A 19,997-nucleotide genomic window follows, 5' to 3' on the forward strand; every position below is an offset into this window, starting at 1 on the left:
AAAGCTGTGTGAAACCAAGGTTGTCTCCCTTTTGCAGAATCTCTGTCTCTGTCTCTCTCTCTCCTCTTTCTCTCGCTGAATGTGTGGTTTCCCTCATGGGCTTCCACTTTATTTTTCTGTCTCCCCACAGATCCCCCACCCCAGCTTCTTCTACTTCACACAGAGTAGCCAAATATGCCCTTGAAATGTCAAGTACCAAGAACTCTTTGGGTCTCAGTTCTAAAACTTGAGCTAGCAGATAGACACTGATGGGGTCTAGTTGGGGTTAGGCCTCTGGCTCTGACCCTCTCTGCTATGCCAGGGAAGTTCACTCCTAAGTCAGGAAGCTAGTACAGTTGTTCAGGTCATGAACAGGCATCTACTGTCCTTGCAATTCCCGTGGTATGCAGCCCATTTAGCCTGAGCTTGGAGAGCAAACTCCGTGCAGGATCCTACCACAAGGACAGAGAACCAACTGAAAAAGTGAACTGTCATTTGGAGTATTTTAATTTGCAAGCAGGGCGGTGTCCCTGTATTCTATATGAATCAGAGGCAACACAGAGGCCAGGGATGTGTGGAACAGGACACCCAACTCAAAATGCCTGAAACAAAGAAGAAATTGATTATTTAAATGACAAGAGATCATGAGTTAGGGCAGTTTTTGAGTTGACTAATTCAATGTTTTCTGCTATGCCCTAAAGGGTCCATTCAGTCTTGTTCCACCTCATGGCCCCAAGATGGCTGCTGCAATTCCAGACATCACACCCACATTCAGAGGCAATAACAAAAGGCCATCTCTTCTTGGGTCTTTCCTTTTTAACAAAGAAAGCATAACCCAACCCTTCCAAGCCAACTTGCCCTCACATTTTATTTTTCTGGTTTCTTTCATTCACCTATGCCTACAACAATTGCTGGCAGGGGGCAGGGAACCACCATATTGAGCAAAATATACTCAGATCCCACTCCTGCGGCTTCCCTTAAATCATCTGGCTACTAAAAAAGGGTAGATGCTTGAACAAAATCAGGATTCTCTTAAAAGAAAAAGGGGTGTGGGCACCTGGGTGGTGGAGCCAGTTAAGCCTCTGACTGTTTTGGCTCAGGTCCTGATCGATGGCGGGATCATGAGATCAAGCTCTGCATTGAGCTAGCTCTCAGCACAGAGTCCGTTTCAGATTCTCTCTTCCTCTACCTCTGCCCCTCCTGCTCTTGCTCTCTCTCAAATAAACAAAGAAGGGTACCTGGGTGGCTCAGTCAACCATTTAAGCGTCTGCCTTGAGCTCAGATCATGATCTCAGGGTCCTGGGATTGAGTCCTACATCGGGCTCCCTGCTCAGTGGGGAGCCTGCTTCTCTCTCTCCCTCTCCCTCTGCCTCTCTCCCTTGGCTGGTGCTTGCTCTATTTATCTCATAAATAAATAAATAAACAAACAAATACATAAATTTTTAAAAATAAAAAAATAATTAATCATTTAAAAAAAGGAAAAAGGGGGAGGGAATGTGTATTAGGAAAAAAAAGAAAACCCACCCAGTCTTCCTCCCATAGATGGAAAGACCCAGCTCTTCTTTCTCCTATGTGCCTCCTTTACCCTCACTGCCACACTCACAACACTTCGGTCACCAAAATGTGGGGGAGTTTCCCCACACCCCGCAGCTCTCTGGGACATGGGCTGGATGTCCTACCACTGAACTCAACTTTGACACGATCTACCTGCACAATCTACTTGGAGATGGCATCAGACCCCACAGACGAAGGTCTCAGTCCCACAAGCACACTCCTCTCCTCACTTCAGATGTCAGTCACAGGGCTGGGCTGTCTCCTGTTCTTCTGAGCCACCAGTTAAAAATCAGAGGTTCCCAGGGTGCCTGGGTGGCTCAGGGGGTTTAAGCCTCTGCCTTTGGCTCAGGTCATAATCTCAGGGTCCTGGGATAGAGCCCTGCATTCTCAGGGTCCTGGGATGGAGGCCCACATCGGGCTCTCTGCTCAGCAGGGAGCCTGCTTCCTCCTCTCTCTCTCTGCCTGCCTCTCTGCCTACTTGTGATCTCTCTCTCTGTGTCAAATAAATAAATAAATAAAATCCTAAAAAAAAACCCAGAGGTTCCCACGCCCCCCTCCCCTGGGTTGGGTTAATTTGCTAGAGTGGCTCCCAGAACTCAGGGAAACAGTTTGCTTACGTGTACCAGTTCACTGTAGAAGGCTAGGACAAAGGATACAGATGAACATCTAGACGGAAGCGAGGCTAGAGGTGTAGGGCAAGGTATGTGGGAAGGGGCATGGAGCTTCTCCAGGGGGAGCACTTTCCCAGGAACTTCATGGGCTCACCAACCTGGAAAACCCCTAAATCTTCTAACTTTTGTGATTTTATGGAGGCTTCATCCCATAAACATAATCATTCTCTAACTCCGTTTTCCACCTTTCTCCTTTCTCAAGAGAATGGGAGCAGGGCTGAAAATTCCAAGCTTCTAATAAACGATTTGCTCCTTCTGGTGACCAGTTCTCATCCAGGAGACGTCCAGAAGCTCACCCAGAGTCACCTCATTAAAATAAAAGAAACTCCTATCTCCCAAGGAAATTATAAGGATTTCAGGAGCTCTGTGCCGGGAACCAGAGGCAGAGACCAAATACATATTTCTAGTATCTCCCAGAATGATATTGAGTAAACAACTAACAAAGTCTGCACTATGCCAACACTTTAAAAATTCAAGAATGGTCAACACATAGTGTGCCCATCCCATCTATCCCCCCATAGCAGGGCCAGGAGTGGGTTCCCCAGTATCATTTCTGTTTTAAAAAACTGACACCTCTGGCCTGAAGGGGGGGGGAGCCTGTGATTCATGTCTAATTGAATCAGCATAATCTCATCCCCTGACCATTGATATCGGTTCAGTGATAGGCAGATGGCATCATCTATGCCAATGAAACCCAATGAAAGGTTTTCTAGAAGTTTCCGGGGGAAGTTATTTCCCCACTCTGCTAGAGGAGTTTCTTAAAGATCTGCTCCCCCTTTCTATCTTCCCCTCTCAGTCTCCTTCAGTCTGGCTTTCTCCATCTGTCTTGCTTTTTGTCTCTGTGCCTCTCTCCAGATGAGAAGGAAAGGTGCGGCCCCAGGCATACTTGCCAGACATCTTGCAACATGACGGCAGCCATTTACCCTTAGGACAGAGAGACAGACATGCCATGCTGACAGTTTTTTTTTTTTTTTTAAATATGTGACCCAATTCTCTTTCTTTTAAGCCACTTGGGTTGGGTTTGCTGTCACTTGCATGAAAACTCTAATGGATAAAGTACCCTGGTATAGGACGGGATGGGGTCAGGACCACCACTCTCCTGGTGTCCTCAGAAGGGAGAAATGGTAGGTCCCAAAGAAGACAACTGAGAATCAAACTAGTATCTCCTGGGTATTGGTTTCCCTTCAGCGGGAGCAGGAGACATTGATTAGAGTCATGGGCAAGGAGACCTATAGGTTCTTACCCCCTAACCCAGTATCCCACATCCAGGTCAGACACCTCTCTTGCACCTACCCTAGACAGAAAACGTAAGGCTTCTTTCCCTGGTTTACAGAAGAGTAACCTGAGAATGGAAAAGGAAAGGAGTTGCTTGGAGCTGTGGTCCTGGGGACACAGAGGATAATGGGAGATTTGGTCTGGAGGACCGTGAGGATCCTAGGGTCCTGAGGACTTAGGGATTGATGGGAATTTGGGTCCCAAAGACAGGATGCTGGGAACTGGACACTGAGGACAGAAAGAGGATCTGGAGCTGAAATCCCCTGGTGGGACAGGATGTAGACTGTTTTGGTAGTGGCGGGTATAAAGAGTAAGAATTTTCATAGTATATCTGTTTATCTGATTGTCAAAAGGGCATGGGAGAGGTTGAGATCTCTTACTTTCCAGGGTTTCTCACTCTTTCTGGGTCCTATGGATGATAAACTTGGCCCAGGTCTATGAGGTCCCACAGAAGTAGGCTAAGGGAGACCCACTTCCCAGGAGGGAAAGGGGACCCAAGTCTGGAGGGGTGACTTGGGAAGGGCACATAGAGAGAGGGGGACACAAAGAGATTAGGGCAAGAAGAGCAGGGAAGCGAGGTGGGGAAGCTGGTTCCTAGGGCTTGGGAAGCGTCCACAGGAGCCTCTCCCTCTCTGGGGCTCGGGACTCAGGCTTCCTTCCAGCTTGTTCGCTTCCAGGGGCCCCTTTTGGGAGAATGATGCATGATGTGGAAACACTGGATTCCCGGGTCTGGAAGGGTGGGGCCTGACCCCAGCCTCGCCCAGCCCTACCCCGGGAGTTCTTGGACCTGCCCAGGCACCCCTCTGCTGTCTTCCCGGATCTCGAGGTGGCTCAGTTCACAACCTGTCATGTGACGCCTTCACCTTCACTCACCTGTCCGCAGAACACACCTCTCACATTCACCTTTCCCACAAAACACACCTCCTCCCTCGGTGCTCACACCCTCACACAGCGCTCCCCTCCGCACTCCCCAAACCTTCACACACAGCCCTCACGGTTACTTTCCCCTCACACAACACCTGCACCTTCGCACGCCCTTCCACCAACATCCTCACGCTCACCTCTTCACACAACACCCACAACCTCTGCCCTCACCCAGCTCCTTCCCATTCTCCCGCACCCCCTGCACGCCTCCCCCATCTCCCCAGCTCTTGGGGGTCGCACCCCCACCATCCCCCACCCCCATCAACTCGTGGTCCCCCTGGGTCTCCCGCCTCTCCGGTCCCGGCCCCGCCCCGGCCCCGCCCCCGCCCCGGCCACGGAGCCCCGCCCCCGGGCGGGCAGGGGGCGGGGCTCGGGGGCGGGCCGGGCGGCGCGGGCGGTGCAGGTGCCGGGCCGGGAGCGAGCGGCGGCGGCGGCGGCGGCGGCGGCGGCGGCGGCGGCGGCGGCACCATGGGCCGGGCCCCGCGCTTCCAGTGGCCGCTGCTGCTGCTGTGGGCGGCCGCGGCGGGGCCAGGTAGGGTCGAGGGCCGGGGTCGGCTGGCCGGGCAGGGGCGGGAGGCGCGCTGCGGTGACAGCCCGGCTGCCGCGGGGCCGCAGAGGCCGAACAATGCGCGCGGGGCCGGGCCGGGCCCCCTCCCCGGGACAAAGCGCAGCGCGGGCCGGGAGCCGGGAGCTGGCAGCCGCGAGCGGGGGAGGGGGACGCGGGCCCCGGCCGCTGTGCCGCAGTCCCCCCACCCTGCACAGGCCCGGATCCCGGCGGGGACAAAGGGACGGAGACCACCCCCCCCCCCACACACACACACGCAAGCCCGCCTTCTCCGGGCCGGTCCCGCTGTCCTTCTGTCCGGTCTCTGCGTCCCTCTGTCCGCCTGTCTCTGAGTCCCTTAGTCTCTCTCCTTGTCCCCCACCCTTGTCCTCTGTCCCTCAGTCTGGAAGTCCTGTCCCCCTAACTGTCCCCCTTTCTCCTTACCTCTGTGTCCCCCACCTCTCCATCCTGTCTTTGTCCCCCACCTCTGTCCCTTCGTCTCTGTCCCTTTTTACTGGGTCACTCTGTCCCCCCATCATCATCTCTATTCCCTCTTCTCTGCCCCTCTATATTTCTGCCCTCTCACTCTGCCCCCATTCTCCCTCTGTCCCTGTCTCACTGTCACCGTGTTTCTCTGTCCCCCATCTGTCCCATCCCCTTGTCTCTATCCCCTGTCTTTCCTGCCTGTTTCTTTAGCCCCCTCTGTCACCTCTCTTCCTCATTCCCCCCACCATCTATCCCCCTCCCACCCCACCCCCCACTCCCCCACCCCCATCCCTGTCCCAGGGTGTCCCTGTCCCCTGTCTCTCTGCCTCCCCTCTCTACCCTTACAACCTCCCCCATCTCCATCCTTCATTTCTCCATCCCTTTATCCCTCTGTCCCCCTGGAGAGGAATTGAGTCAGACAGGGCACCCTGAAGGGCCTTGGAGGGAAATGTGTGTGTATGTATGTGTGTGGGGAAGTGTGTGAGGAACCTTGGCATGTGGGCACACACGTGGATTCAGCAATTGCCTCCCAAACGCTGCTCATCCCCAACCATTCACACACCCAGGCCATAACTTCTAGAGAAGACCCCCTCCAGGACAGGCAGGGAGCAGCGGTCCACATATCCTCATCACACTTTGTGAAAAACCAGGGACCTCCAAGAGAGGGTGACCCTGAGGCTGGGGACAAGGTCAGGAAACGTCACCCACACACTCACACTCCCACAGTGCGTGTGTGCCTCGATCCTACCACAGGCCCCCCCACCAACTCCCCGATGGGGAAGGCCGCTCTTAGGGGGAGTGCAGCACCGGGAAGCAGGAAGGGCAGGAAGCCGTGTAGAGATTTGGGAGAGGCGGGTAGCCAGATGGCACAGGGCTGGGGGGCTGAGTTTATTTAAATCCCGCCTGCTGCCATTCATCAGAGCAGGGGCTGTTGAGCACCCTCCGCTCTTTGGGCCTCAGTACCCCTTTCTTTAAAGTGAGGATGTTGCACTCAGTGACCTGAAAGGGAACTCCAGCTCAGACCTCCCAAGGGGTTTCTAGCAAGTTGGGTGCGGTTACAACAGCCCCCCCACCCCACCTCGCCCCACCCCTGCAGGGTTTGAGGCAGAGCTTTCCTCTCCTCAAGACCAGGTGAGGGGCAAAGCGGACTTCTTTTGCCCCCCCTTGCTTTATTCTACAGTCTTCTGCCACTGCTTGAAACTTTCATCATTTCTTCCTCTCTTTGCAGCAGACACGCCACAGTTTCCCAGATGAGCGCTTTGGTACCACATTGCCATCCAGTTTTTATTTTTCTCTCTTTCTTTTTTAGGCCCCAAAACCAGATTCCTAGAATCCTAGAACCAACGAGTCCAGTAAACAAAGAACCTGAGGGTATCTTAAAACACTGACACCTTCAGGATCCTAGAATCCCAAAGTCTTTAGAATCTTGATACCTTTAAAATCCTAGGACCTTGATAGCGTTAGGATTCTAGCCTCTTGACATCTTTAAAATTCTGAGATCTCGACTGAATCTTGACGCCTCTGATATCTAGAATTTTGACAGCTTAGACTGTCATGGGATGGAGTCTCAGAATCAGGAGGTGGACCAAGATGACAGCCTACCCAGTTCAGGGATCCTTTCTCCAGCATTCCTGGGAGGTAGCTCGATAGGCTTGGTTCTCATTTTAAAGTCACTGTGTCCTGGCACCCTAATCCCTTCGGTAAACTTTCTCTAAATTAAACGGCACAGGGCTTAACAAGTTGGAAGAGAGCTGGATATTCTGGGGAGCCCTCTGGACTGGGAGCCGAGGGATCGGCCTCTCTCTGGTGTAATTTCATGTTCGCCCCTGTCCCTTCCTGAGCCTCACTTTCCCCTTCTGTACCGTATGTGCTAGGGAGCCAGAGTACCTGGTGTCAGAGGGCCCTGCCTGCTTTCCTTCTCACTGGGTATTTCTGAATGACCTTGGCCACCAGATGTGAGGCGGTAGCCCATGGTCCCCACCTCATCTTCCTCTTTGTCACCCCCCTTCCTCTCTCTCCTTGGCCAGCCAGCAGGAATGGGGCTGGAAGATGGGGTCCCTTTGTGCCCTTTCAAAAACGAATTCTGTCTTTCCTGGCTTACACATCTGCCAAGAACACCGGAGAAGGATGATGAGATTTATGCCAAAGGAAGGAAGGGCCCAGGGCGGGCAGCCGAAAGGAAGTGAGAAACAGGGAGATGCGTTGCCCGACCAGATGCACGCAGGCAGAACCAGAGATTCCCAGGCCCAGAATCAGAACTGAAAGGGGCAGAGGAAACAGATATCCAGATACAAAGACAAGACAGAGAGACTGTTAAGAGTTAGGGGGGCTCTGTAGAAGCGGGAGGCTTGTTGATCCCAAATGTTTTCCTCCCAAGTGATTCACTTTTCCCTGCTAAAGTTCTGACCGGCCCCTCTGAGATCAGGGGGACCTTCCATCCAGTATGAGTCACCCCGGGGTGCAGGTCTTGGGACGTTTTTGTCCCTGACCCCCACCCACCCATGAGCCAGATGCCCGAGTCCCCAGAGCAGGGGTCAGGTTCTGCAGTGGATTCCAAGACCTTAGACACAGCAGGGCTGGGGCCTGGGGTGGGTTAATGTCGTGCGAGCCTGGCCTGTCCCCGTCTTGGGGAACACAAAGGCAGCTTTCTCTCTCTGGGTGGGGGAGGTGGGGGGGTGCCTGGAGACAGTCAGACTTGCCAGCGCCCAATGGCTTGTGGCACCAAGACCCAAGCACCCACTGGTTCCTGCCAGTGTGGACCCCAAGCCCGTCTCAGGCCCATAGGTCCTCTGGGAGCCCGGCCCCAAGGCTCCTCTGCAGGCTCTCAGTGGGACAAGAGGGCAGGGACAGAGCCTGGGCTCTCCTAGGAGGGGGTGAATAGAGGGCACTGGGGGTGGAGGATAGGACAGTGAGGGCTCAGTGCAGGCTTGCACCCTTCCCAGAGGGAGCAGGAATTCCCCCATGACCCCACACCCAGGGGGAACCTCCCACCCCCTGACTGGGCCCGAGGCCCGGAATCTAGGGAGTTCCGAATATCCCAGGAACGTGAAGGGGGCCACAGGGGGCACTTTGTGTGTGTGAGGCTGCTGACTCACCCCTACGCCCCCACCTGAAGCTTGGTCCCTTGTCCCCCTTGGAGAGGGACAGGGGGTTGGGAGGAAGGCAGGACTGTGGTTCTGAGGGTTGAAGACTGTGGACCAGGAGTCAAGTTTCCGGGAGAGGAGGAGGCTGGGGACCAGGACTCCTGGGTCCAAGGGAGGAGAGGCTGGGGTTTTAGACTCCTGGGTCTGAGGTAGAAGGCAATGGGTCCTGAACACGTGTGTGTGTGTGTGTGTGTGTGTGTGTGTGTGTGTGTAGGGGGCTGGGGGCTTGGACTCCTGGGTCTGAGGAGAGAAGAGACCTGAGGGTCCATATGCCTAGCAATGGAGGTACAGATTACCCAGTCCTGGGAGAGGAAGGGTCTGGGGGTCCCACTCCAGGTTTCTGAGGGAGGAGGGGCTGGGACCCTGATGCCTAGGTCCTGCGAATACAGGCGCCTTCACAAGGCTGAGCTGGGGAAGAATTGACGCTTTGTGCTAGGATGTTCGGACTCCGCCATTGATGGGGGGCTAAGGGGGGGTTCATTCAGGACGCAGGGATGTACCACCTCCCTAGGGGAGGAAGTGGGGGAAGGAGGCATGAAGCCATGAGCCCCCTGGGGAGCGGATACAGAGGGGGTGGCTGTGACCTTCCCGGAACCGTGACCTTGAGACTCCCTTGGGTATTTGCTGACTCAGGACCCAGGAAGTGCTCCCCCCCACCCCGTTTAGTCTCCGTGGAAACATCCAGCAGCTGTGCACTCTGGACCCCTAGCTCCTGGGTCCTGAAGGAGGAGGGGGTTGGAAGCCCAGACTCCTGGGTTTGAAGGGGGAGAAGATTGGGACTCAGGATTTCTAGGGTTGCAGGAGGAAGAGGAGGCTAAGAACCCAAACTCCTGGATCCTGACTGGAGAAGGGGGCTAGGAGCCTGGACTCCTGGATCCCGGGAGGAGGCAGTGGGAGGTTGGATTCCCCGGTCTAAGGGAAGAGAGGGCTGGATTCTGGGTCTCTACATATCACCTGCTTGGCCACTCTTTCCCAGGCCCTCCCAGTCCCTTTTTCCAGGCACCATCCCCATGACGACTCCAGGCTGTCAACATCGTTTAAAGGGCCAGTGCCCCAGTCCCAAAAGCTTCGCCCTCTCAGACCAGAAAGTCCCGCCTCACCACCCCCCAACTCCCCAACCCCGAAACAAAAGCTCCTGGGACATTAATATTCCAGGCACGGACTCTGTTGGTTACTGACTCCTCAGGAGGGGGAGGGAACAAGACAAAAGCCCCCCACCCTCACTCCATGTGCACCCTCAAGCAGAGAGCAGAGGAATAATTGAGGGGGGACAGATGTAGAGTTCCTGATGGCTCCCAAGAGATGTTGAGTTTCTGCCACTGTCTTGCCTGGGACCCCTGAGCCTCATTCTCCACATCTGTAAAATGGGGGGCTAGCACTGGGCTAGCCCTGAGGTCCAGGATCTATGGATAGGCTTTAAGATGGTTGTTTGTTTGTTGTTGGCTTTTTGTGGTGTTTTTTTGTTTGTTTGTTTGTTTGTTTGTTTAGGCACCAGAATGTGCAGGCAAGCCAGTTTTCCTGTGCATGGGTATGTTTCTGGACTTGTAATAACAGGAGCTTTGCAGGAAGGGCTCTCCAGGCTCCAGGCCCTGGCATCATCCCCCTTTTACATAGAGGGCATCAAAAAAGTCACACCACTTGCCCAGGGTCACAAAGATGGCCAGTGGTCCAGCTGGGATCAACCCAGGTGTTTAGGAGGAGAATGATGACGTCACAAAGTCATCAGGAGGCAGAAGTGAAATCCTATCTGACATAAGCTGTTCATTCCTCCGTCTCCCAGACATGGACCGAGTTTCAGGCACATGTTGAGGCACTAGGGGTGCGGCAGCAAAACCAGTGGATGACACCCCTGCCTTCGTGGGGTGTGTATTCTAGTGATGGGGGACAAATACAATCACCAAGTAAGCAAACTAACAAAATAACTTCAGGGACATCTCCGTAGAAGAAATAGTACAAATGGCAATGGCAGAGAAAGTGTTCTGGGGGCAGAGGGACCAGGTGTGAGTGGAGGACTCCTTGAGGAGGTGTGGATGCGAGTGAGCAGAGACCTGACGAGAGCATGAGGAAGGCAGTTGTGGGAAGATCAAGGGCAAAGAACTGCAGGCTGAGGGAAGTGTAAGGGCCCTGAGGTGGCGTCATGCTCTGTGAGTCTGAGGAACTGGAGGCCAATGAGCCTGGAATGAAGGGAGTAGCTGGAGGGTGGCTGGAACTGCCGTCAGGGAGGGGCCGGGCCACACAGCACCTTGAAGGCCCAGGGAAGGAGGCCAGATTTTATTCTCAATGTCATGGGCAGCCTTCAGAGCATCTTAAGCAGAGAGAGGACTTGATCTGATTTACCTTCTTGAAAAATCCATCTGGCTGCTGTGTGGAGAATGGCCTGAGGGGAGGCAGGCATGGAAGCAGGGAGCCCAGGGAGTAACTCTTGAAGGTCAAGGTAAGAGATGGTGTCATCGGACTAGGGTGGTGGTAGAGGAGGTAAAAAAAAGTGAATTGCTTTGGGTGTTTTAGAGGTAGATGGATAGATCTTGCTGATGGAATGGATGTCAGAGTGAGGGAAAGGTTTTTAGGCCTGAGCAACTGGTGGGAGGTTGTGATATTTATGGAGATTGAGAAAACATGGAGAGGAAAATACTTAAGGCCAGGATTGGACATATTAAGCTTGATGTTCCAGGAGGTGCTAAATTAACCCCTAACAGTGGCTTATATACACAAAGCATGATATTCAAACCTCAGGGAAGTCCAAAAGTAGGCAGTCAACTCCACATCATCACCAGAGACTCAGGCACCTTGGGGCTCTTAGTTCCACCATCCCTACTGCCCTTGTCCTCTTGTCAAAATGGCTGCCAGAACTCCAGGCCTCACATCTTAGGTCCAGGCAGCATAAAGGTGACCTAGAAGAAGAAGGACTTACCCCCTTTGTTTAGGAAGTCCTCCCCAAATTACCACATGAATTACCAGAGGCCTTAGTTTTCCTTCTATCAAACGGGATGAAAGCTTATCACATGGCCTCACTTAGCTGCAAGGGAGTCTGGGAAGTATTTTTCCTGCTGGACATAGGGCATCCGTAAATACAATCAGGGTTCTTTTACTAAGAAAAGGGAATTATGGGTCCTGGCTAGAAAGCTAGCTGTTTCTGCCTCCATCCTCCAGAATTAATCTTTTCTACCCCTCAGCATCCCAGTCAGGTTACCTAGCCCTGTTACAGGGAATATAACGCTTCTGATGGGCTATTACACTGATTTATGCATACCTCCCCATAAATCTGGAAGGCCTCCCAGGGCAGGGTCCTCATCTGACTCATCTCTGGGCACCCAACCTCTAAACACCTACCTACCATTCAGGAAACGCTTGAATGAATGGGCCATAAGAGACACGAAGCTATAGTTATCCCACATTTAAAGGTAAATAACCTGATCTGGTCATGGCACTTTTCCTGTTTAAAAACCTCCCTCTACCAGCCTTCAGAATAAAAGCTCATCTCCTAGTTTGGCATTCGTGGCCCCTCACTAGCACGTCCCAGAACCTCTCCCCAGTGCTGCACACAGTTCCTTCCACCCAGACAGCCAGGAGGGGATGTGGAAGCAAACTATGGAATTAAGAGAGAGTTCTAGATGCAGATTCTGCGCCCCCCACCCCCCACGGCGCCTTACCTTGAGCAAGTCATTTTCTCTCTCCAGACCAGTTTTTCTCATCTCTCAAATGGGAATTAAAAAACCCTGGAGATTGATAATAGTGCCCAGCTTATTCGGGTATCATGGTGAGGAGATGGAAATTGTACAGCTGATACCCTTACTGCAGAGCCTGACACAAGTGCCTAATAAACACTAGCTACCACTATGTGGTTATTTTATTTTGAAGATGACCGTGACAGTGATGATGGTGATGCTGATGAACCCCAGCTCTGAGCTCCACTCTAGACTGTGCCCCTGCTGAAAATACCCCCTTACTAATCCCCTGCCTTGTTCCTCTGATGGATTAATCCGGATAGGTTAACTGCAATAACGTGAGCCTTGAAATCTCAACGGCTTAACAAAAAAGTGAATTTCTATTCGTGTCACAGTCTTGTGCAGGTAGGTCGCAAGGGACAGTCAGTCAGGGCCCTGGGCTCCTTCCAGCTTGTGATCCTGTCTTCCTAAGACTCCTCGGGGTCCTCTCCATTCAGCCAGTGAGAAGGATCTCGAGTGACATGAGCTAGACTGGAAGGGGTGTCTCTGTTCCACCTACCTCCCATTGGCCAGAACCCAGTCACATGGCCCCAGCTGAGTACAAGGGATCGTAGGAAATGTAGCCTGATCGTGTGTCGTACCAGTTAACTTTAGCAGTGTAACAGACCCTCTAGAACGTGGTAGTTTGCAACAAGAGTCGCGTTATTTGCTTATGACTCTGGGAGTCAGCAGTTTGGACTGAATTGGCTGGGGAGTTCTTCTGGTCTCAGCTGGAGTCCCTCAGGTGGCTGCAGTCACCTGGGGCTGGAGGGGTCAGGATGGCCCCATTCACATGACTGGCAGTTGGTGTTGGCTCCTGGTTGGTCTTCTCTCTCCGAGTGGTCCCTTGCCATCAAGGAAGCTGGTCTGGGAGTCTTCACCCAAGGGTCTCAGAACAGCAAGAGGGCATGAATGGAAATGGCAAGGCCTGGGCTCCAGAACTCTAAACAGTATCACTTATAGGAAATTCTGTTGGCCAAGGCAAGTCACAGGGCCTGCTCAGATTCACAAGGCCAGAGTGTCCCCTGAATGAGAGGAGGAGCGAAGTCAACTTAAAAAGGACACGTGCAGGGATGGGAAGGAAATTGTGGCCGTCTTCACAGATAGACTACAACGGGTGCCCAGGTGTGGAAGATGGGCAGCTTCCCACACCTGGTGATCTGCTCGCTCTAAGATCTGGGTCCAGTGGAGCTTCCTTCCAGAACTTTCTTTGATCACCCATCTCCCTAGGTGGGCCTGGTCTCTCCCCTTCCCCTGGGCTCCTGGTGTGCCCCATGCTGTCCCCATTAGAACACATACCAATGGATCTTGAAGGCAGCCCCTCTGGACGGATTTTCTCCATCTCCCAGAGTCCAGCCCTCAGGAAATGGAGGAGGATGCGATGGACTGAATGAGAGGGGAAAGAAAGAGATTGGCGGTTTGGCTGGGAGAGGAACAGAGGGAGAGAGAAAAGACTGAATTGCAGCCCTCAACTAGTTTCTCTGTCTACTGGTCCAGGGGCTGGACAGGAAGTACAGACAGAGAATGTGACCGTGGCGGAGGGAGGGGTGGCGGAGATAACCTGCCGTCTGCACCAGTATGATGGGTCCATAGTTGTCATTCAGAACCCAGCCCGGCAGACCCTCTTCTTCAACGGCACCCGCGGTGAGTGCTGGGGTAGGGAATCTTGAGTCTTGAAGGAGGAGGGCTGGGGCCCAACCCCTGTGTCCTGAAAGAGGACAGAGCCAGAGTGGAGAGTGTGGACTCTTGGGTCCTGACATTGTGGAGCTAGGGGTCTGGACTCCTGGTCCTGTGGGCAGGAGGGCCTGCATCATTCTGGGTCCCCAAGGGAAAAACTAGGTGGGCCCCTTAGATGCACAGGTATGGCTGGCTGGAGAAAGGACGCAGAGCGGGGATCTTTAAGCTCCTGGTGGAAGGGCGGGACCCCTCAAGCCAGGATTCCCCAGCTTCATCCCTTCCTGTTCCATTCTGTCTAGCCCTGAAGGACGAACGTTTCCAGCTTGAGGAGTTCTCCCCCCGCCGCGTGCGGATCCGGCTCTCAGATGCCCGCCTGGAAGACGAGGGGGGCTACTTCTGCCAGCTCTACACGGAGGACACCCACCACCAGATTGCCACGCTCACTGTATTGGGTAACGCCTCCCCTCCTCAGCCTCAACCCCCCTCTCCTTTTTCCTCTGCTTCTCTTATCCTGAGCCTTGATTTTTTTAACCTGGTTGTTTTTTAACCTCCTGGACACCTGGCCCCGGTAAACACGGCGGGTCTTCCTGGCCTCTAGCCTGGGTTTGACCTCTGCCCCCCGGGACCCTTGTTACTTTGAGTCCACCTAAGTGCCTCCGCTGACCGCCCCCCTTACCTCTTCCTCCCTACGGCAGTGGCCCCAGAGAATCCCGTGGTGGAGGTTCGGGAGCAGGCGGTGGAGGGAGGCGAGGTGGAGCTCAGTTGCCTAGTTCCGCGGTCGCGCCCTGCCGCGGTCCTGCGCTGGTACCGCGACCGCAAGGAGCTGAAAGGTACTACCTGGGGTGGGGGGGGCGGGAGGGGAGGTGCCGGCGGGGGCGTGGGACCGAGAGGAGGCGGGGCTTGGAGAAGAGCTCGCGGACGGACAGTGGCCGCTCGATGTGCAGCGATGAAATGAATTGATAGAGAAGAGGGCGTGGGAGTGAAAGAGAGAGGAGTTCTGGGACGCGGCTTTGGGACGGTGGGCTTGGTTCGGGGGGGTGGGGCGAGGCTTGGAGGCCGGGGAGCGCGGCAGGCGGATAAATGGCGGAGCCTGGCTTACAGCTTGCTTAGGTTTGGGCTGGTGGGCGGGGTGGGTACCCCCTCTGCGGGCGGAGCCCGACCCTGGCCTGACAGCTTCCCCGCCCGGCCTGGCAGGAGTGAGCAGCGGCCAGGAAAATGGCAAGGTCTGGAGCGTGGCGAGCACAGTGCGGTTTCGCGTGGACCGCAAGGACGACGGCGGCATCGTCATCTGCGAGGCGCAGAACCAGGCGCTGCCCTCCGGGCACAGCAAGCAGACGCAGTACGTGCTGGACGTCCAGTGTAAGTGCCTGGCGGGCCGGGACCGGAGACAGGGCTGGGGGGCACCAGAGGGTCCCAACGCCAGCCGCTTGCCCCCGGGAGGGTTTCCAGCCCCACGTGATGACCCGAACCAGCACTCTCGCATCTCACTTCCGCCCACAGACTCCCCCACGGCCCGGATCCACGCCTCCCAAGCTGTGGTGAGGGAGGGAGACACGCTGGTGCTAACGTGTGCCGTATCGGGGAACCCTAGGTGAGCTCCTGGACCCGAGACTCCTGGGTCCTGACCAGAAGATCGGGGACCTGGAAGCCTGCGTCTCGGGGAAGAGGGGACTGAGCGAACAGAGCGGCCTGGGGCCCGGACTTCTGTGTCCTGCGGGAGGAGGAGTCTGGGGGTTTGGGCTTGTGGATCTTGAGGAAGGAAGCTGTGGGGCCCTGGGCTCCTGGATTCTGACAGTGGAACAGGCAGTGGGCGGGAGGCTGGGTTCCTGAGACTGGTGTTGGGTGGGAGCTGCGCCCGGGACTGCAGGTTTTACTGAAAGGATAGGTATAGTAAGGACCCTGTTATTTGGGAGATGCTACTTATCTAGATTATTGAGAAGTCAGAACTGGATGTTGGCACCTGTGTCCGTAACTCTCACTATACTTTGCTCATGCCCAGGCCAAACCAGATCCGCTGGAACCGCGGGAATGAGTCTTTGCCAGAGCGGGCGGAGGCGGTCGGGGAGACGCTAACACTGCCAGGCTTGGTATCAGCAGATAATGGCACCTACACTTGCGAGGCATCCAACAAGCACGGCCACGCGAGGGCGCTCTATGTACTCGTGGTCTACGGTGAGGGCAGGCCGCGGCCGGCCAGGGGGCGGGGCCTCGGAGGAGGTCTCCGGTCATCCCGGGTGGGGCGGGGTCTTGGGAAAGCAAGCTGCTTTGGACCGTCCGAGGGGTTTTCTTTTCGAGGGGCCTGTGCAAAGTGTGATTCCTTGGGGTCAACGGCCACCAGAACTCCTGGAGTTCTGCGGCCAGATTGACCGTCTGGTTTCACACTGAGCTCCGCAGTGTCCTATTGCGGGTAACTTTGCGCCTTAGTTTCCTCACCGGTTAAGTGGAAATAAACAATAGCACCTACCTCATAGGGTTGTGAAGATTATATGAGCTAAATATATAAGGCGGTTGGAATGGCCCCTAGCACAAAATAAGTGTTATGTGTTTAGCCCTTATGACGGTGGGACAGGCATTTCGGAGGTTGTTGGGCCCTAGCGCAGCATTTTAAATACCTGGAGCACTTTAGACAAGATGGGAATGGATTTGGACCTGAGGTTCTGTGAGTCCCAGGAGCTGAAAGAAATGGGATTTCCTGTTTCTGTTCTTTGGGGAGTGGGGTGGAGGGAGGAATAGTGGGATGGTATTGGCAAAAGGTCTCAAGGGCTGGGTCGGGCAGTGTACAAACCAATCCGCACGCATTCTTTGTGGAAGTGGAGCATCAGGAAAGAGTGGAGCCGGGACAAAGGGTCAGGAGAGGCAGTAATTTGAGGGGCGTGGCACATACAAGCGCAGTTAGTTGTGTGGACTGGTTTAAGAGATCAGCAGCGATGGGGCAGGGCTGGGACCGTCCTCCGATGACCTGGTCCTGCGCCCTGTCTCTCTGGCAGACCCAGGTGCGGTGGTAGAGGCTCAGACGTCGGTGCCCTACGCCATTGTGGGCGGCATCCTGGCGCTACTGGTGTTTCTGATCATATGTGTGCTGGTGGGCATGGTCTGGTGCTCAGTACGGCAGAAGGGTGAGTGGGGGCGGGGTCTGAATTCAGCGAGGGGTGTCGTTGGTTGTGGGATAGGGAGGGGGCGGGGCATAGGGCTGGATTGGTAAGAGGGCGGGTGTACAGCCAAGGGGATACAGGGGTGGAACCCAGACCCTGAGTTCGAAATCCACCGGCACCTGGGGCCAAAATTCCAAAAGGGCGGACCTTTCTGCCACGACTCTAAAAGGGGTGAAACGTTGAGGGCGAATTAAGGCCGTGGCTTTGAATAAAACAATTTATCTTCCTAATTGTTGGATTCGTTGGGAGCAGAGCAAGGGGACACCGCCAAGAGAATGGATAAGGGTGGTCTTTCTGTGAACTTTTGGAGTCTTCCTAATTCTGCTTTTACCTCTTTCTCTCTGCCCCTGTTTTGCTATCCCCTGCACTTGATGCCCTCTCCCTGTATGTTCCATTTCTCCCTCTTTCTTCGCCTGGTATGTCTTGTCTGTCTCCCTCTTCCTGTATATTTCTGTACAACTCCTGGGTCCACATATATGTTGCCTCTGCCTGGGGGTCTCTCACCCCTCAGGCTCCTATCTGACCCACGAGGCCAGTGGCCTGGATGAGCAGGGAGAAGCAAGAGAAGCCTTTCTCAATGGCAGCGACGGACACAAGAGGAAAGAAGAATTCTTCATCTGACCCCACCTCCACCCAAGCCTGGGCCTGGTCCTGGGCTGGGGTCCACCCCACTGCCAGCTGCAAAGACATTTACCAGAGTCTGGGATGGTGGGCTTCTCCCCCCACCACTAACACCTCAGACACTTGGGCAGGGATGGGGGTGTCGGATCCCGAGTCTCTGCAAGGGCCAGAAGCAAGGGCCCAGAAGTCTGGGCCCCCCAGGGGGCAGGGGCCAAAGGTCCAGACCCCCCAAGTCCAGGGAGGGCGGTAGGGTTTGGGTTGGGGAAAGATAACTGGGGGAAGGCCAGGGCCCCTAGGCTGCAGAACCAGGTCTTGTGGGGAGGGGGTCAGATTCTGGGAAGGGTGGGGTGGGCAGGGAAGGGGAACACAGATTTCTTTGGGGGTCCCAGACCCCATGCCAGCCATTGTAGGAGTTCCACAGAACTCTGGGCACCTCTTTGCAAAGCCATGTTTGCACGGTGGGAGTAAGGGTGGGGGGAGGGCATGGAAACAGGGATTCTGTGTCTTTGTGTCATAACTTTGATGGGGGCGATGAGGGAGACAGCCCCAACCCTTTTCTCCAATCCCCAGGTTCCTGGGCTCCCCTTCCCTCCACTTCCTTCCCCCCTATCTGTCCTATCCATATTTGTCTCTCTGTCCACCCACTCCTTGGGGGGGGCCTTCCCTGTCTCTCCTCCAGGCCCCCCAGGGAGAGGGAAAGGAGTTTGGGGAGGGGGTGCGTTGGTCTCTATGGTTTTATATATAATATATTAAAAAAAAATTAAAAATCTGTATGAAAATATCAGATTGCACCCCCCTCCCCTCATTCCTGGCTTTTGCCCCCTTTTTCTTGTAAAAAAAACAAAAACAAAAACAAAACACATTTTGTACGGGGAGGGGAACGGGGAGGGGGTTTGGCAATCCCACTAACCACCATTAAACTGAGGAGAGAACAAGTGTCAGGTGGCTGTGTGTCTGTCCCTCTGCCCAGAGCTGTACTATGTTGGGAGGGGAACTGGACTAAGGGAGGGAGGAGGGATAAGAGGAAGATGGTTACTGGTGGATGGTTCAAGACAGGAGAGGGTCCTTACCTCCCTGTATGAGGGAGGTAAGGAGGGCATCTCCCCTTTTCCAAGAAATCTGTTTTTTTGGTTTTTTTTTTTTGGTCTGTTTTTCCCCTGGCCACTCCATCAGACAAAGGTTACTGAGTCCTGTCTCTTCAGTAGTAGATCCAATGGCTTGGATCCTTACCCTGGCTTACCCTTACCCCTGATGTCAGTCTCCAGAGGATCTTTTAATGACTCACATCTCACCCTGGCAACACCTGTCCCTGCTCTGCTCAAAACCCTTCACCTCTAGGTCAAGTCAAACCCCCTTAGCCTGGCATTTCTGACCCCTCACTCATTCAACTAAATTTTAAATGAGTGATTCTAATTTGAGACTAAAAAATATATTGACCCCTTACTTTGTGCCAGGTGCTGCTCAAAGTTGTGGAGATGCCATGGTGAACAAAATAGGCAAATGTTGGGGCGCCTGGGTGGCTCAGTGGGTTAAGCCGCTGCCTTCGGCTCAGGTCATGATCTCAGGGTCCTGGGATCGAGTCCCGCATCGGGCTCTCTGCTCAGCAGGGAGCCTGCTTCCTCCTCTCTCTGCCTGCCTCTCCATCTACTTGTGATTTCTCTCTGTCAAATAAATAAAATCTTTAAAAAAAAAATAGGCAAATGTTAGGTGTTCTAGATGCCTTAGTACTAATCTGAACCTTGATCCTGTTCTAGGCCCTGAGGACCCAAAGAAAAAGGGTGACTCCATTCTAACCCTCACAAAGCTTCCATGAGGAAAACAGACTGAGCAAGAAAGCAAAAAAACAACCCGAAATTTCAAATTGCCATAATTACCCTTAAGATAAAACTCAGTGTAAGGGGATGTGGGGTATTATTAACTTATTATGGAAGACTTGAACTGCAGAAGTAGACAGGACAAATGAAGTCCCATGCACCCTTCACCCCAGGTTCCACAACTACTGACTCATGGCCAAACCTATTTTATCCACAACCCTACTCCCTTTTCTCCTATTTTATCCACAACCCTACTCCCTTTTCTAAAGCAAATCTGGAGGTGCCATCTTTGAAAGATCAAGGAGAGCCTGATTGACACCTGTGCCAAGAAATGAATGATGAGCGTAAGACCAGCTATTCAAAGATCAGAGGGAAAAGCATTTTCAGGCAAAGAGAATAGTGAGGGCAAAGGCCTGAGGTGGTAAAGAGATTACAGTGTTTGAGGGGAAGTGG

General features: G+C 54.1%; 1 protein-coding gene across 1 annotated transcript; it reads left to right on the top strand.

Annotated features, from left to right (window-relative positions):
* The first annotated feature begins 4,871 nt into the window (after positions 1-4,871).
* Positions 4,872-18,666, top strand: CADM4 (cell adhesion molecule 4). Its single transcript, XM_044257213.1, has 9 exons — positions 4,872-4,935; positions 13,778-13,924; positions 14,257-14,409; positions 14,653-14,787; positions 15,152-15,316; positions 15,458-15,548; positions 15,957-16,129; positions 16,945-17,073; positions 17,621-18,666. Exons 1-9 carry the CDS (start codon positions 4,872-4,874, stop codon positions 17,728-17,730), a joined length of 1,167 nt encoding a protein of 388 aa, XP_044113148.1. The 3' UTR covers positions 17,731-18,666.
* Positions 18,667-19,997: the final 1,331 nt, after the last annotated feature.

Source organism: Neovison vison, chromosome 7 (genome assembly GCF_020171115.1).
Source record: "Neovison vison isolate M4711 chromosome 7, ASM_NN_V1, whole genome shotgun sequence".
In the NCBI taxonomy this organism is placed as follows: domain Eukaryota; kingdom Metazoa; phylum Chordata; class Mammalia; order Carnivora; family Mustelidae; genus Neogale; species Neogale vison.

Coding starts and splice junctions, on each gene's coding strand:
- CADM4 (XM_044257213.1), top strand. CDS start 4,872: ATGGGCCGGGCCCCGCGCTTCCAGTGGCCGCTGCTGCTGCTGTGGGCG. Junction 14,410..14,652: donor TGCCACGCTCACTGTATTGG/GTAACGCCTCCC, acceptor TCCCTACGGCAG/TGGCCCCAGAGAATCCCGTG. Junction 17,074..17,620: donor GTGCTCAGTACGGCAGAAGG/GTGAGTGGGGGC, acceptor CTCACCCCTCAG/GCTCCTATCTGACCCACGAG.